The sequence below is a fragment of the Daucus carota genome, chromosome 1 (assembly GCF_001625215.2).
Source record: "Daucus carota subsp. sativus chromosome 1, DH1 v3.0, whole genome shotgun sequence".
Lineage (NCBI taxonomy): Eukaryota > Viridiplantae > Streptophyta > Magnoliopsida > Apiales > Apiaceae > Daucus > Daucus carota.
In genome coordinates, this window is record NC_030381.2 from 30,324,400 (window position 1) to 30,342,604 (window position 18,205).

At 33.0% G+C, this 18,205-nt stretch overlaps 2 protein-coding genes and 1 long non-coding RNA gene across 3 annotated transcripts; 2 read left to right on the forward strand and 1 right to left on the reverse strand.

The window, feature by feature from the left end:
- The first annotated feature begins 91 nt into the window (after positions 1-91).
- Positions 92-3,420, forward strand: LOC135147049 (uncharacterized). Its single transcript, XR_010284414.1, has 3 exons — positions 92-1,541; positions 2,784-2,842; positions 3,211-3,420. It is a non-coding gene; the product is annotated as an uncharacterized LOC135147049 (long non-coding RNA).
- A 2,347-nt stretch (positions 3,421-5,767) lies between these two features.
- On the forward strand, positions 5,768-10,214 carry LOC108227760 (uncharacterized). The gene is made up of 3 exons (XM_017403088.2): positions 5,768-5,929; positions 6,018-6,166; positions 9,862-10,214. Exons 1-3 carry the CDS (start codon positions 5,821-5,823, stop codon positions 9,940-9,942), a joined length of 339 nt encoding a protein of 112 aa, XP_017258577.1. The 5' UTR covers positions 5,768-5,820; the 3' UTR covers positions 9,943-10,214.
- Positions 10,215-10,513: 299 nt separating this feature from the next.
- LOC108220752 (dehydrogenase FPY6) lies at positions 10,514-13,751 on the reverse strand. Its single transcript, XM_017394607.2, has 12 exons — positions 13,496-13,751; positions 13,199-13,339; positions 12,918-12,966; positions 12,695-12,712; positions 12,467-12,582; positions 12,281-12,394; positions 12,118-12,168; positions 11,935-12,023; positions 11,790-11,850; positions 11,629-11,706; positions 11,395-11,505; positions 10,514-10,849 (listed from the first exon to the last, which is right to left on the reverse strand). Exons 1-12 carry the CDS (start codon positions 13,625-13,627, stop codon positions 10,724-10,726), a joined length of 1,086 nt encoding a protein of 361 aa, XP_017250096.1. The 5' UTR covers positions 13,628-13,751; the 3' UTR covers positions 10,514-10,723.
- Positions 13,752-18,205: the final 4,454 nt, after the last annotated feature.

Below are 18,205 nucleotides of genomic sequence, written 5' to 3' on the forward strand. Positions count from 1 at the left end.
TTTTAGAAAAAGTATTTTAAGAATGTGTTGTATGGTGATGTCAGATCTAGACCCTGGATTCAAAGGATGCCACATCGATTATCGAGAGTTAAATAAGATGACCCTTTAACTAGGGTTGATGATTTGTTTGACCAATTGAAGGAAGCATTTTACTTTTCTAAGATAGACTTGAGATCTAGATACCATCAATTAGATATCAGGTCTGAAAATGTACCTAAGACGACCTTTGGGACCCGACATGAATAGTGTGACTTCTTAAAGAGATGCCTTTCTGATTGAGTAATGCACTTATAGCATTTATGGATATTAAAAATAGGATGTGTTCTTATGCAATATGGAAAACTGATAGCATATGCTTATAGACAACTTAAGACCTACGAATTGAGATATCCTACTCATGACCTAGAAATTAACTGCTGTAGTATTTGCCATAAAGATCGGATAACATTACTTGTATGGTGAGAAATGTGAGATATTTACAGAGTTTAAAATACTTGTTTACTCAAAAAGAGTTAAATATGAGACAAGTGAGATGGTTAGAATTGATAAAAGACTATGACTATAACTAGCACCCAGGGAAAGCAAATGTAGTCGATGATGCATTAAGTTGAAAAGAAAGAATCAATGTTTATGTCTTTATCAAAGCAATTGATTAAGGAAATGGAAAAGTTAGGATTAAAAATTTAGAGTTTAAAGCATAAGGAGGGAAGGATCTATGAGATGTTAGTGCAGCCAGAGTTAATAGAAAAAGAAACTACGTGGGAATTAGAAGATAAAATGAGAAAAAAAAAAAAAAACTACTCAGAGTTGTTCAACACCAATCGGGATTCCGAGGACGGAATCCTATAAGGAGGGAAGAATGTAACACCCGTGAAATCTACAAGTATGATTATTTAATTTAATTAGTTATTGTGTAAAAAGACTATTTTATTAGTCTCATTTTTATATTTATAATGTGAGAAGTATTAATTAAAAATATTATAGCTTCGGGAAATGCTAGAAAACACGTGGGGTCATATTGTGTGAGCTAGTCATTAGTTTAAATATGTATATACGCGAGAGCTGAGTTTATACGAAACATATAGTAAACGTGAATATTTATTTAACAAGTCGTGAATGAATATTACGTATTAACCGAGACGATTATATTAATTTTAAAATTTGGGGATTGATCTTGAAAATATTAAATATTTTAGTTATTCAATTATTCTGTACGATATTATGTTCGTGATTATTAAAAACCGATACGAGAATAATAGAAATCGAGAGTTTTTAATTATGCGAAGCGTTGCTTGGGATGCAAGCAACATTACTTGGTTGCGAAGTAATGTTAATTGGCGTCCAAGTAATCATATAATTAATAATTAATAATTAATTAAATGGTAATTAAAGAGATAATTGTGATTAGTAAATAGTATAAAAGCCAAAGGAATAAATCAAATATCACCGTTCTTGCACAAAACTAGAAAAGAGGTTCTGAGGAGAAGAGAATCAGCAGGAGAGATTTGGAGTCGCAGAAGGAAAACAAATCAAATACTAAGGTAATTAACTCTTTACCTAGTTTAATCAATAATAAATTGTTTATATGGGCTAAGGACCCACTTTTATATATACTCAATACCTTAATGTATTTGAGTAGTAAAACACAGATGCCATGCCTAGGCACTGTACCGTGACCTAATTGAGCAACACAAACATTTTTATGGCTTTCCTCCAAATTTGTGTAAGCTAAGAGTATATATTTTAAATTAGGGTTCTTGATAATTGGGGTTTTTGATTTATTGTTGTTGATTGAATTAATTGAGGTTGAGATTTGATTTGTTGGGAGAGAGCATTGGCTGGGAAGTATGAAAGGATGAAGGGAGGGCCGGAGCCCGTCGCGGCGCTACCGCCAGCGACGGCTCGCGGCGGCGGCGAGTGCAGGGGAGCGACTGAGGGAGTGAAGACCGGGTGTGTGTGCGTGGCTGTGTAAGGGTTGGGTGTAAGGTGTGTGTGTGACAGTGATGGCTGGAGAGAGAGAGAGAGAAGAAGGGAGGGGGCTGGGTTGGTGGCGGCAGCAAGCTGCCGGAGCGACACTCCGGCCGGCGAGGTCAGTGGAGGTGGAGAGATGAGGGAGATGAGTGTAGGGGCAGTCTGGTAATTTAATTAAAATGATTTCTGATAAATAATTCGCTGGGCACTAATTCGGTCTCGGATTGTAAAATAAAATTCATATTTAGATTCCTTGTGAAAAATTAGATGGAATGGACTCTTGAATCAAATGATTTGGATAAAAAATGACGGAGTTATGAGTGGTCAAAGTTTAGCCATGGGTGTTGACTTCGGGGAGAGAGAAACTAGATGGGTGTGTTGGAGAAGATGATGACGTGGCAGCCTCTGATTGGCTATAATATTGAAAATTGGTATTTATTTATTTTGAGGGATTAAATGATGGAATTATTAAAAGTGTAAAACATGAAAGTTTAAGTAAATAATTTTTCGGATTTAATGGTGAAGCCTAATTTTAGGTTCGAGAGATATTAAATAAATTTATAATTAGGGTGATTTATTAAATAATTAGTTAAATTGGTGGATTTAGTTAATAATTGAATGAAAATGATATTTAGAAAAAAAAATGATGAGATTTTTAGACTAATAACATGAGTTAGTAAGGAATATTTTAATCAATAATAAGAAAAGAATAAATGGGAAATGATCTAAATAAATAAGATGAGGAATTATAAGTAGATTTTACGAGATTATCATTTTAAGATTAGATTCTAAATTATTATTTTGTGACATAGAAAATTGATTAGCTGGAAGGCGTGCTTGTTAGTCAACTTAAATTGGAACGTGGTGCACTGTAAGTATATACTGTACCCTTCACTGTTGATATTTTGTGATGTTTCGGTGAAAAATTTGTTGATGATTTTCTGATGAGAAATGAGTATTCTTGCATTGATACTTGATGAACTGATGATGATGCTTCCTTATTGGAAGTAAAGCTAAACCAATTGTTTAGCTGGCCGGGATCCCAACTTGATGAATTGATGAACTAATCGTGCTTGAATACTCATACTCATACTCATCTTGGTGTGTGAAATTGTTTTGATAACTCTGATGAAATATTGATTTGGTTCACCAAGTTTTGTGAATAAAACTCAGTTGAAATGTACGTATATGCTTACTGAGCTTTATAAGCTCATCCCTTTTTATGTACTAACCTTACAGGGAAGAACTCTGGAGAAGGATATTCATGCAAGGGTAAAAGTGTGATGAACCGAAGTGCTAGACTTGATTGGATTTGCAAGTAGAAGTTTAATAGAAGTATTATGTAATCGAAAGAAATATTTGTGAACTTTTAGAAGAGTGATGTAAGACTCTGATGTAAGGTAAAATAAGCCTTTAAGTTATGTTAAAGTTTGAGATTATGAAGATGTATTTCGGTGTGTTCAGTAGAATGGCACCCCCGGGTCGGGTTGCTGAGGTCATCCCGGGCCGGGGGCGTCACAACTACAGTAAATATGTGGATTACATGGAACTTAACTCTTTGTAATTATATGTGATATGTTTTTTATATTAGAAAATAGCAGTGTGGTGCGGTTTGAACTGCACTCGTATATTGTCAACTCGCAACACGCAACCGAATCGCCAAAAATAAAAATCACAGTTTGTGGTGTGATGCGGAGCAATGGGGACGGTTTGTGCGGTTCCTGTGATTTGATGAACACCCCTGTCATAAGAATCTAGGATTTCAGTTGAATTAAGTTTTCATGGATTCGTTAATTTTAAGTTATTTTCTCACATTAAACAAAGCCATAAGAAAATGACAGTATAGAATTAAAACGGTAACGAAGTTATGGAGAGGTAGTAAAATTGTAAACGGGTTAAATGGCATTTTGGTCACTCAACTGACCGGAAACTTACAATTAGGTCATCCAACTCAAAAAGTTGTCAGTCACCTCATTATACTCTTAAAAATTTTCATTCAGGTCATTCGCCGTTACACTCCGTTAAAAATTTGACGGAAAGCTGACTAAGCGCCGTGACTTGGCTTAAATAAATCCATCGTGGCATGTACAGTCAGCTGAAGTGTCATTTTGGTCACTCAACCGATTACAAACTTGCAATTGGGTCATCAATCTCAAAAAACTTTCATTTAGGTCACTTATCATAATATCCGTTAAATATTGAAAAAAAAAAGAATTAAAAGCTATCATGCAGCACTAATATTTTTCTCTCTTAAAAATTTCGAAGTATGAAGTTTTTCCAAAATGACCTTAAGATATATAAAATGATAAGAGATAAACAAAGATTAAGTTTTTGTGGGTGAAACTATTGATTTTATGTGTGTGTATTTGTTTCATCTGTTAACAAGTTTCGAAATTTCTAAGATAGAAAAAAAGGTGCTGCATGATAGTTTTTAATTCTTTCTTTTTTCAATTTTTAACGGATATTATGATAAGTGACCTAAATGAAAGTTTTTTAAGTTTGATGACCCGATTGCAAGTTTGTAGTCAGTTGGGTGGCCAAAATGCCACTTCAGCTGACTGTACATGCCACGCTGGATTTATTTATTCCAAGTCACGACGCTTAGTCAGCTTTCCGTCAAATTTTTAACGGAGTGTAACGGCCAGTGACCTGAATGAAAATTTTTAAGAGTATAACGATGTGACTGACAGCTTTTTGAGTTGGATGACCTAATTGCAAGTTTCCGGTCAGTTGAGTGACCAAAACACCATTTAACCCAATTATAAACTGAAAAAGTAATTTTTTGAAAATTTCTCTTTATAAATTAGTATGGTAACTAATTTATAATATTGTAATTTTTCATAAATTAATGTGATAAAGAATCTCATTTCCTAACTAATATACAAAAAATAAATTACACAAATTTTTATTAATAAGAAATTTAAAATTGTATACTCAATTTTGATTGAAATAAACATAAAGCAAAAGCAGGCATGTCACATGTGTATATATATAGGGGAGGGTTCTGGTACAAACTTACAAACTTACAAACTTTTTTTGTTCAACACATATATAATTTGAGTTCAACATTTTTTTAACATATTTTGTTGAACATCGATTAAAATAGTGGTGGAAAAGTACGTAAACCAATTTTGAAATGTAAGAACTAAGGTAAACATGTTTTATAACTAATATTTATGTTTCTAGACCCTAACCAAACCCTAGAGGTATAGTTTAAACATCTTTTTAGATATATTCAACACAATGATAATTAGTGTTCAACACCCGATGTTGAACCCCAGTTATAAATGTGTTGAAAACGCGATTTATTTATGCGTTATTTTAAAAAATTGTGATGTTTTTTGAAGAATTTTCAACATGGATACTTTATATAACTAAGGATTAACACGATGGAGAGAATAAAAAAAAGTTTGTAAGTTTGTAACTTAAAAAAGTTTTTATTTGATCTTATCCCTATATATATATAGGAAAGTGCTCAAATACAAACTAAGTTAGTGTACAAACTACAAACTCAATATAAGCCCTTGGATGAATCTAATCCAATGGCCCCGCAGGGGCAACCACACACCAGTTAATATACACCCTGTCACACAAGATCTGCAGATTCCCCTCTGTTTTTAATTTGAATTTTCCCGTTAATCGGTGAACTTTTTTTGAAATCCGACTTCACTGTATTTTTGTTCATCTCGCAACGATCAATTTCCATACCATATGTGCTATATTTCGATTTGATTTAGAGACTTTTTAATTTTAGTTTGTAGTTTGTACGCTAAGGTGGTTTGTACCAGAGTAAGACCCTATATATATATACATGCCCAAAACACAAATAGTGTTTGATGAATTTAGAGAATGGCGTGGAGGCAATCTGCAGCTTTAAACACAAAATTAGTGCTTGCCCCCTCTAATTTACCATCTGCCTTTGCAGCATTTTCTTCCAAATCTTCTTCCCCTTATCTAGGTAGAATCACGTTTGTATGTATATGTATGCATAAATTATGTGTGTTGTGTTAATATACAGTAAGATTTTGATGTTCTTGTTGTTGCAGTGAAAGTGGGGATACCTGAATTCCTTAAGGGAGTGGGAAATGGGGTAGAGACCCATGTTCAGAAGCTTGAAACTGAGATTGGTGACTTCCAGAAGCTTCTTGTTACTCGCACTCTTAAGCTCAAGAAACTTGAGATCCCCTGCAAACATGTTATACTCCCTTCCCTTTTGTCTTACTTGATTATTGTTTGTGTTTTTCTGATTTTTGGTTTGATATTGTCTGATGATATGGGGTGATTTTGTTTACTTCAAGGGTGGGAGGGAGGGTTTTGGAGCTATTAGGGTTTATGATTTTTGACCAATTTAATTATAGTGTTCGTATGGTGCTTTGGAATGAAACCATTAATTTGAAAGGGATTTAAGGGGCGGTTGATCGTTCTGGGTAGGTATACTTGAGTTGGGTTAGGTTGCTCCTATCAGTGTAAATACGTCTCTTATTCTCTTATGTTGTGTTTGGTTGAGGTGAATGGAATGAGTGAATGGAATGGAATGGAATGAGTGAAATGAAAGGAAATAATAGTGGGTAGAAGAGAAGGCTTCAAAAAAATGAGTGGATGAAAATTTTGTATGATGAGATTTGGGTAGAAAATAGGTATGATGAGGAATGGAGCATTCTTTCATATAGTGGAGGGCTTGAGCTCTAGTGAGAATGGTATGGTGGAGGAATGAAATTATCAAACATTTAACTATATTATAGTTCAAACTTCATTCCATTCCCTCCATTTTCATTCACCCCAACCAAACACAACATTACATTTTGAGTTTTCTATGATAATATACATTGGGAAAGGTACAATTGTATCGGATGCTTTGGTATACAGAGGCCGCGTTCACTTGGATGAAAAGGAATAGGGAGAATGGAATGAAATCTACTATAAATCGGAGGTGTTCGAAGAAAATGTATATAATTTTCATTTTTTTTCTAACATTCCATTCCAAACTTTTTGAATTAGAAATCTAACACACATGTTTTGGAAGGAATTCTTATTCTACTTATTCATCATGTTTCCTTATAATCTTCACCATGAAAAATTTAAACTCGCTCATATTTTGTCATTATTTTCTCGTACATTCTTCTTTCTCCATAAAACTCATTTATAATTTTTCATTCCATTCTATCCAAGTGGACGCAACCTAAGGCTATGTTACTCCGACTCTTCTATTTAGGTTTCCGTACCCGTGTCGGACACTTGGACACTCGGACACTCGGACACGACACTTATTTCGTGTCGGATCCTTTGACTTCAATATGGACACTTTGACCAATTTAAATATCAAATATGAGTCAAACTTACAATTCAAAAGATATAAGTGAGAAAAAAGAAAGAAGTAGTATAGAAATAGCCTAATTTGCAAAATCACCAACAAAATCATGTTTAATTTGAGTTTTATTGTTACTTTTTGTTAAGATGTCTAACTTACCATATTCGTTTATTAGTATATTACGATGTGTACCCGTACCCGTGTCCAAAAATAGTACGGTGTCCCCGTGTCCCCAATTTTCAAAGTTTCCAAGTCTGACACTCGGATATGTGTCGTGTCCGACACTCCGTACCTGAGTCGGAGTAACATAGGCCTAAGGGTTAAGAAGTTTTCTGTTGCACTGCACTCAAGTCATTCTTTAGAGAATTTGCTACTTCTATTGGCCAATTTAATTTTTCTAACCTTAACAGAGCAATTGAGGTCAGAGGTCTAGTGAATATTGAGTCTCTCCACTTCTCTCACTCTATCTCTATGTGTCCTCCTACCCAATATGTCTGACTTCTTTGACAGGGTGTTTCTTGTCTTTCAAGATTGTTATTTACTCCAAGAAACTCTGAGAAGCTTCTGCTTTATATTGGTCTATTTTATTGCTTTCATGATCCGGCCTATATGAATGGCTCTCTTTGGCTGGGTGTTTTTGTATTACAAGATTGTTATTGTATGTTTATTTTCGTGTCCATCCATTTACAACTTTGGTTGCTATACTGTTGAATGTTAATCTCTCGGTGCCTTGGGTGATTTTTGCTGAGATTTTGTCTTTTGTACCTCATGGGTACTTTTGCTAGATTTTTATTTATAGGCACATAATAGATCTCTTTTGATAGTATATTGGAATCTAGCTGTCCTGCTTGCTAGGGTTCCATATATATTACAAATTCTGCGATCTGTTTTGTTTTTGTTGACTTGCTTGGACTTGTTTGGTTCTTTCTTTCTAGACCAACTACTTCAGGAATAATAGATGTCTTATTTGTAATAGTCCTCTCATCCTGTCCATAGTAGATATGATTTTTTTCCAAATCGCTTGAGCCCAATTGAAATTTGGAAAACAGAAGGAATAGACAATATTTAGAGCCAGATTGATATAATTTCAGAATTTACTATGTAGCGATAGTTTTTTAATATTTTTGTGTGGAGTTATCCTTCCTAATAATTTTATAATTATAATTAGTTAGTCTTCACAAACATAAATGAATTATTTTTTTATGTCAAATTAGAAGGATACCTTAAAAGGAGTTCTAAAATGGCTGACAGAAATATATGAAAAAGTATATTATGATTGATGCTGCTGCATCATGACATAGGTTGTCCTACGTGTGCAATAGTGCCAGACTGGAACGTCTTGATGCAATGTATAAAAGAATTATTAAAAGCTGAAACTAAGAGCTGTTGTTACTAATGAGAGAACCTATCAAAGTATTAGGCTGGTGTTTCAATCATGCTGTGACACCTTAAGTTGTATCAACTCTGTCTAGCACTTGTTACTGATGCAAGGGGATTTGGAAAAACTTGAGAAGTGCCTGGTTTTGACCGTAAAAGATTTATGCAGGTCTTATTGATCTAATCGATCTGTGTAACATTGTTAGCAAGGGAGAAGTAAGGCTTTTGTATTTACTCTTGGAGCCATGAGAACTCCAGGCCTTGGTTGAATTGGACTCTTTTATAAATGTGTTCCTTCTAAAAATGGAGCTGTATTATTATTTAAGACTGGTTTGTAAAATGTGAACTCTACTTCATTTTGCTGGTCTTGCTTTTTTTTTTTTTTACTTCCCCCTGTTTTATTTCTGCCTACCATATTGAATATTCCATTATAGTCATTTAAGAGGTCTTGTATGAAGTCTTGGCATTTCAGCTTTATAATGAAATTGCCCCTTGATAGTTAATAGAATGCTGGTAAAAAAATTATCATGTAATTGGATCTATTGCCTTGTAAATATAAGAGTATTGGAATCGGATGAAAATGAAATGATTCATTTTTGCTATGCAGTTGGCTTTTAAGCAAAATTTCTATCCTCCACTTTCATGTACCTAAATTTAAGCTAAAATGAATTCACTGCATTCCTTTGTACCATGAGTTCTCCTATCCCTTATGAATATTCTCTTCTTCCTCAGACTCCTCCATATTTCCATATATCTCTATCACCAATCCCATCAAGTCCATTCCATCCAGCCAACCAGTGGCGTGCAGATAATTTGTTAGTAGGATTTGCGACAGTTTCTATGGAATTGATACATCTATGGTGTGTATGATATGTTTAGGCTAAACCTGAAAACATGAGAAGGGCATTGGGTTGAACTCACAGGACTTGTTAATCACATCAACAATGTAAACTCCCTTCAGCAATCAGAAGTTTCTTATTAGTTAACACATATAATCTATATATTGAAATCGGAGGGTGTGCCATCGCATACCCTCAGTCTTATGGCCCTCCACCCTGCAACCAACCACACTACTGAATATTATCGGCTACTGAATAGTTCTGTGATTCTTATTCCTTCTTTTGTATTATTTCCTTGAGTGATTTTTCCTTGAATAAATTTTGCTTGTTTGTGTTTTAATTAACATTGTGTTTTTCTGGTCACAGAGGAAGCTGATATTGAAATATGCACACAAATACAGGCTAGGACTTTGGAGGCCTCGAGCTGAGCCAGTTAAAAAAGCTTGAGGAATTTCTGGGTGGTCAGTAATAAAATACTATCGAAGTCTGAGTATTGCTCAATCTTCATTTTGTTATTGTAAAACCTTGACTCTCTTGGAGAAGATCAACTGCTTGATAGAAATATCTGGTGTATGATAATTAAATTTAGTTGGGCAGTATGTTAGCCATTTCAACTAGAAGTTTGAAATTATGCTCATTGTTATTTTGAAACCTCTTTCTGTTAAGGAATCATGGGCCAACAGTCCGCTTTCCAGTAATATCATTCATCTTCTATCGTTTCTTGATTGGTTTGACACTGAGAATTCTAAATACCTGGGTGACAATGATGATATATAAACCAATTATGTGTACCACTGTATGATATCCCCTTTCTTGCAGAAAACAAGATCCTATGTACCAATAACTATAAGTTTGGGAGTGTAGAATGTGTGCTCATCTTCTTCTTCATTTCATAAAATCTTTAATGATAAAATTTATCAGCAGAAGTTTCTGTTCTCACAATACGCTGGGAATGCTTATGATGTTTTCCTTGTAAACAAACTGATTACCACATCGTTTGGGGGAATCTTTGTTAAGTACTCTAATCAACATTACGAATGTCATTAGCAAATGTATTAGACAATTTGGTTTCCATCCTTTTGAACAAGCTTTTATTTAGAGCTTATATCATCACCTGTAGAAAAAATGCACCTATTTACCAAAACAAAGAAGAAAGCATCCTCGCCTCTCCTAGTTGTATCATTTTACAAACGGCACTCAAATGCCAGAGCTAATCCAGTTTCAGAATCTAAATTTGTTTCACTTCGATTGCAGCTCCTTGCTTTATACCAGACTCTAGCATTGCCTCCAGAATAGCGATATCCCTGGCACCTTCAAGGAATGAGCTACGCGGCTCAGCTTCGTAACTTTCTTTCTGCAGTGTAATAGAAAAAGAATTAATAAAATGTTTCAATAATATTAAAGTGTGGGAGTCAATTTTTTCCTCCTTTTCTTCAGAATCACTACGTTATCAAAATTTGGACTATTGTGGAAAGAAGATAATGTTAGCTATCTTACTTAGCCCAGGGCTTTCAGAAACTTATGCACAAAACGATTATATTCAAGTGTTCCAGGCGACTTCAGACAGAATGGAACAGTAACATGGGGTAATAATATTTAGAAGAAGAAAATTCAAACTAGATCTAATGAAAGCCCATGTTATGACAAGCTAAAATTGTGAAATTTTAGAAAATATGCTGTTATAACATAGAAAGATGGGCGAGTTAAGGTGGCAATGCCTTCTTGGACATTCTAGAGATGCTGGAGATCGGCTTTCGGAAGACATCAAACCACTGCCAGTCAACCTGGCTGAACTGGTTGTTTGCAGAACAATAACGCTTAAATCAATTACTGTACTTATAAGCCAGTTGAAGTTGAGAAAGAACACCTAGGCACTTTAGATGCTTCTGTCTATACTACCTTAAGGGTGGCCTGAGACATGTCATGAATAAATGTCTTTAATTCTTCTGTCACCCCACCGAAAGGGTAGAAGGAGATCTTGCTCTGACCATCAGTAGTATAAAGGGACACCTGTGGTAGCATCATATTATTAAACTTTCTTACTCACCACAAACTCAGATTATATGTTTTCTTAGCCTCATCATGCTCTACTACTATGATGACAAAGTATGAAAACTCTGACATAAAATTCACCAGATATCCATGCTTTCCATCTTTATTTCCGCGCTCAACTTGCAGAGTTCCATTCAAGCCAACGATCCTCCATAGTACCTATACAGAACGAGTGTTCGAATAGGGGTGATTTTAGTGAACAGCGGTCTAGGTTAACTAAAGAATCTGATCACTGCACATGCCTTGGGTGATCTTGAGGATACAACCATCACAAAAACTCCCGAGCATCCATTCTCCAGCTGACTATGTGGAAGAAAAAAATGGACTTGAATTTAGTCAGGGAACTGGAAATTAATCTTATAATTAATTACAAGAATGCATGCTCACAACAAAGCGGAGATGCTATCTGGTGGAGGAAGACTCATATCTACATGAGATGTTGTAGCTGACACTGAGGTTATCTCACACCCTACAAGCTGTTAAAACAATTAAAGGGGGAAATCATATAAGAAAAACTGGGGAAGGTAGCTAAACCAGATTTAGTTTCTCAGAGAACGGATAAAATCTCACCATCCTCAAGCCTGCAATGAAATGTACACCCATATCTAGAACAAAACCTCCCTGCCAAAACATATAAAAACGATGTCAGCATCAGCATAATATATGAAGGTCCTTTACATAAACTGTAAGAATATCTTTCAACTTCACGTGTAAATACTCCAAATTAACATACATTAAAGTTGCGCCTCCATATGCTTGAGAAGTATGGGTTTGAACTGTTCATTGATCCTTCGATGATAACTTGGATGCTCATCATATCTCCAATTTCAGCCATTAACTTTTTGCTCTGTACCATGAATAGGTATTAACTCGACAAACTACCTCAGTGAATTTATGACAATGTTCCAGGGAAATATACCTCAACAAAAGCAGGTTCAAACCGATAGTTCTCTGCAACAGCCCATATTGGCTGGCCAGCAACTTCAGTGTTTATAGAATTATAGCAAGCAAGTGCACTTTCTGCTTCCTTTACAGCTGCGTAATTTAGACAATGTTGATCATATAAGTTTGTACCTTATATACAACATTGAAATAGAAAGCTACAGAGTAAGGAAAAAAGTAATTCTGTTGTTGGTAGATTACTTACAAACTGCAGCTGGTTTCTCTGTTGACCCGCAGTTTCCACCAAGCAACAAGCAAGGCATGCACACACAGAGTAGCTTCAGCTCAATGTGCAAGAAGATATGTGCAAATATACTCTTCAATTTATAAATTGTTGCAGTGCCAAGTTACATATGATACAATAGAAAATCCTGTCGCAGATGTTTGAAATTTTTAGCAATGTTTCAGATTCAGCTAATGTAAGTTACCTTGAAGAACATGTTTCCCTGCCTTCAGCAGCTTCAATGACATTTCCACCTGTGTGATTCGGTTCAATTTTATTAGCACGTTTATATTATACTGTTGAAGAAAAGCCATCTGAAATCTCATGCTAAAATAGCCTAAACAAAAATTTTAACTTCAGTTTAATGTGACTACAAATTAAGTCTACTTTCCTAACCACACCTAGTTAAGAACTTCATCAGTAACACAAGCCATGATAATAGTTAAAAATAAATTGATGATAAAGCGGAGATGAATGAAACAGCACCTGAGTTTGTCCAGCAAGAACAACTGCAACACCAAGAATGGAAGAGTCCTTGATAATATCATCAAGTCCGGCATCACCCCACTTGGATTCCACCTCCGGGAAATATTTATCCGCCATTTTAACTGCCTCTTTCGCGGATTCCTGCACGTACATGCATATGCACTAACGCTTACATGCAGACAATACCATTGATGTTGCACATTGTGTATGTAACAAGAATTCTGATGCACTTGAGAAAATAACAAATCATATCGAAGAAGGTCTGTAATAGAAAAAAATTGGAAAAATGGAAGTTACCTCGGAGCGGCTCCAGATGCATTTAACAACAACAAGGTCAGAGATCTCAGATAATCTGGGAATGTATTGTGATCTTACAAAAATTCCAGCGCCAATGATGGCGATTTTAGGCGGAGGTGGTTGATCACCCATGTTGTGAAATTCTGTATATGATCTTGCGCTTAGATTAAATTTGAGTGCATGTGTGTGATGGATTGAATCTAGAAATGCATGTCAGATTTATGTGTTTTGTACGTTTTGATTGTTTAGAGACCATGTGAATCTGTGAAAGAAGAAAACAGGTTATAAACGGGAAACATATTTATTTTATTTTATTTTGTCACATGGAAACATATTTATATATAGGGAAAATGAATTTTTTTGTCACTCAACTATTACTTTTTTTAGAAACCTACCACCCATCTATTATGTTTTTATTATTTGTTACTAACGTTATATGGGCACTAGAAGTTTACCACTCTGTTAAGTTCCGTTAAATTGGGATGCCAGTGTGGTTTTATTTTGCTGATGTGACTCGTTGACATCGCTGATTTATAAATGAGTTAAAATAAAGAAGATGTTGAAGCAAAAAACTACTGCTAAAGAGTGAGATCTGGGGAATTTAAAAAATAGGGTTCTAAAACGATCTACTGTAAATGCACGTAAATCTAATTGGTATACATCCGTTATAGTAATACTCTCTCTATCCCAAATTAGATGAGCTAGTTGACTGGATAGATGAGCTAGTTGATTTTGGGCACGTAACTTAAGGTGCATTGACCGCTAATTCCGAAATTTATTTTTAAAATTTTTCTTTTGTAAATGAAAATTTTATATTTAAATTTTTATTTGCCAAAAAAAATTTCAAAAATAAGTAATATAGCTATGCGGTCAATAGACTTTAAAATGCGTGCCCGAAATCAACGAGCTCATCTAATTTGGGATTGAGGGAGTATGTACATTGTTTCTTCTCAAATTCACCTTCGTGATGATTCTCCCCTCTAATTTCAACCGTTGCACCTTCATGCCAGTGTTCTAAAAATCCCCGATTTGACCGATTAATTCCCTGTAAGGTTGTTGAACGATCCGATTTTTGAAACCCGATTAATTCTTATAATTTTTTTTCAATCGAAGTATATATAATAAATTATTAAAATAAAATACAATATTACTTTAAATATGAATAATCACAGAATTTATGATATAGTAAATATATTTGTTATTAAATAACTAATATAATAATAATTAAATGTTAAATATAATATTTTAATATTAAAAACAACCGATTTTCTCTCCGATTAATCCTTCCGATTAATTCCTGATTTTTGATTTCTATTTTATTTAACATTTTTGATTAATTCCGAGTAAATACTACTGCGTAAATATATTGTCAGCCATATAATTTTTATTTCTTTTTGTCAGCCATGTATACTACTGCGTCTACGCGGACAAAATAGTTAACGTCCGTTTGAAAAATTAACGGAAGGATTAAAATCAAATATTTTAATTAGTTCAGTGTTAATTGTGAGTCAATTAAAAGATAAGTGGTAGATTTCTAAAAGAAGTGATAGTTGAATGACAAAAAAATTCATTTTCCCTTATATATACTCTGTTTCATTATTAATCAAACCAAATAATGTGGGTATTTGTTTACGGCTTTTAAACCCCAACTTCTGGTTTACAAGTTAGAAGCACTTATTTGTACCGTTTGTAAAAAGTCAAGAAACACTTATAAAAATCTAGGGATGCTGAGCATCTCCAAGAGGCTCTTCATTTAGGCTCCAAACTTGAGATTTGAGGAAGGAGAGGAAAAATGTTGCTCCAAGAGACTCTTAAGTGGCTCTTAAATCACTAAGTGCAAGTCCAACAGTGTCCTAGTTGGAACCCTAAATATAATATAAAAAATTATGTCCCAGTAGTTTAGGACATATTCTACCAACTTCAACTCCAACAATGTGCCTTATTTTCACTATATGTTTAGGGGCCGTTTGGCTTAGCTTAAAAGAAGTTACTTATTGCTTTTAAGTGATTTCTTGATTAAAAGTGATAAGTAATTTTGTACTTATAAGCTGTTTAAGTGTTTGGATAAATTCATTAAAATTCACGACTTATTAGGTATAAAAATTGCTAAAATAATAATAAAATATTATAAACTATCTTTTAGAATGATCCTACACATTGTTGTGAAGTTAAATTTCGAAAAAAAAATAAGTCAAGAAAAAAAGCTAGCATTTCTAACTTCCAAAATTCCAGCTTATAAGTCGCCAGAAGTGCTTATAACTTTTTTACCCAAACACTACGAAATAAGTAGAAGTTGACTTATAAGCTAGAAGCTGGGCTTAAAAGCCCAGCCAAACACCCCCTTAATATTTTATTATTAAAAGTTCACTTTCATCATTAAAACATAATATAAAGTAGAGAGAGAAAGAGAGTGTTTGTAGGAATTTATTATAAAATATAAGAAAGGGCAAGGAGAGAGAGCGCCTCAAAAATAGGGCTTAAATGGATTGTCCTAGTGATATAAGGCATCACTAGGACATTGTTGGAGCAATCCTTTTTATCAAATGCCCTAAATCAATATATATATATAAAGGAGGATGCGGGTGTCTCTAGAATTGTTCGATTCAGTCTTCTAATTTTTCTTAAATTTCGGAGAGAAAAAATATAATTATAATTCAAAAAATCAGGTTCAAGAATTCTAAAAGTAATACAATTCTTTTCTTATTGAATTCTAAAGATAATACAATTTTTTTCTTTTTTATTTAGTATTTCTCATTGAATTCTAAAGATGATACAATTCTTTTGTTACTTAGTAATCCTAAAAGAAATAGGATTATATTTAAAAAATCAGGTTCAAGGATTCCAAAAGTTAATACAATTCCTCTTTGGATTCCAAAGGCAATACAATTCTTTTCTTATTTATGAATCCTAAAAGGAGTAGGATTATGTTTATTTAAACTAACAATCATAGATAAAATACAATTTATATTTAGGATTTGTAGGGTAATACGTACAATTTTTATTTTCGATTTAGTCTTATAATTTTTTTAAAATTTTGTATAAAAAATAAAGGATTGTAAAGATATCAATCATTAAAAAAATTAGAACCATAAAAGAATAATAATTTTTAACCAATAAATACGAATCATAAAATAAAAATAATTAACAAAAAAAATAGGATACATAAATTAGGAATCATATATTGATTTTATAATAATGTAAATGATTCTTGATTAGTATTGTGTTTGACGGGCACGGGAGGCGGCCCAAACTAATTTTTATCTAAATAATAATAATTTTTCTATTAGTATTATGTTTGACGGGAAAGTGGCTAATATAATTTTTATCAATGTTATGATATTTTTTTTGTTAAAACAGTACCAGGGTTCAAAATAATTTTTATCCAATTATAATCTTTAATTTTATTATAATTTGAATAATTTTTATTAGTATTGTGTTTGACAGTAAGTCGACTCAAACTAATATCTAAACTATAATATTTTGTTATTAGTATTGTGTTTGACAAGAAAGCGGCTCAAACTAATTTTGATCTAAATTATAATATTTAATTTTATCATAAAAATAATAATTATGGATTAATATTGTCTTTCACGGGAGGCCGGTTCAAACTAATTTTAATATTAGTATTGTGTTTGACAAGATGACCACTTAAACAAATTTCTATACTAATTATAATATTTTTTTATTAGTAATAATATGGTTAACGGGAAGATGACTCAAATTTTTATGTTATTATGATATTAATTCATATCAAAATGTATAACGACGCCGCGAAGCGTGGGTCTCTAAAAACTCTCCGTTTAATTTTTCTATTTTTTTTGAGAGAATATAGGTAAAGTAGCTAAAATACAGTAATCGTAAAAAAGATATAAATCTAAGTAGTTAAGAAATAAGAATTTTAACAAAAATATAATAGCTAAAATCTATGAAATTCTAAGTAGTTAAGAAATAAGAATCTTAAAAGAAAAGAGAGATAATTCTAAACAATTAAGAAATAGAAATTTTAAAAAAAAATATAATAGCTAAAATCTATGAAATTGGATATATTTATCCGAATATAATTATAATTTTATTATAATGTAAATGATTCTTGATTAGTATTGTGTTTGAGGGGAGGGCGGCCCAAATTAATTTTTATCTAAATAATAATAAATTTTCTATTAGTATTATGTTTGACGGGGAAGCGGCTAAAATAATTCTTTTATCTAAGTTATAATATTATTTTTTTATTAAAATAGGACCACAATTGAAAATAATTTTTATCCAATTATAATCTTTAACTTTATCATATCGTAATTATAATAATTTTTATTAGTATTATGTTTGACCGTAGGGGTAGGGCGACTCAAACTAATATATATGCTATAACTTTTTTGTTATTAGTATTGTGTTTGACAAGAGAGCAGCTCAAACTATTTTTATCTATATTATTATATTTAATTTTATCATAATTATAATAATTATTGATTAATATTATCTTTGATGGGAGGGCGGTTCAAACTATTTTTTTTTATTAATATTGTGTTTGACAAGAGGGTCACTTAAACAAATTTTTATAATTATTATAATATTCTCTTTATTAATGATATGTTTAACGGGAACATGACTCAAAATAACTTTTACGCAATTATAATATTAATTCGTATCAAAATTATAAAAAAATCATAACGCCGCCGCGAAGCGCGGCTTTATTCACTAGTTTTGACTAAA

Coding starts and splice junctions, on each gene's coding strand:
- LOC108227760 (XM_017403088.2), top strand. CDS start 5,821: ATGGCGTGGAGGCAATCTGCAGCTTTAAACACAAAATTAGTGCTTGCC. Junction 5,930..6,017: donor ATCTTCTTCCCCTTATCTAG/GTAGAATCACGT, acceptor TTGTTGTTGCAG/TGAAAGTGGGGATACCTGAA. Junction 6,167..9,861: donor TTGAGATCCCCTGCAAACAT/GTTATACTCCCT, acceptor TTCTGGTCACAG/AGGAAGCTGATATTGAAATA.
- LOC108220752 (XM_017394607.2), bottom strand. CDS start 13,627: ATGGGTGATCAACCACCTCCGCCTAAAATCGCCATCATTGGCGCTGGA. Junction 12,395..12,466: donor TTGAACCTGCTTTTGTTGAG/GTATATTTCCCT, acceptor TTCATGGTACAG/AGCAAAAAGTTAATGGCTGA. Junction 12,024..12,117: donor TCATTGCAGGCTTGAGGATG/GTGAGATTTTAT, acceptor TTGTTTTAACAG/CTTGTAGGGTGTGAGATAAC.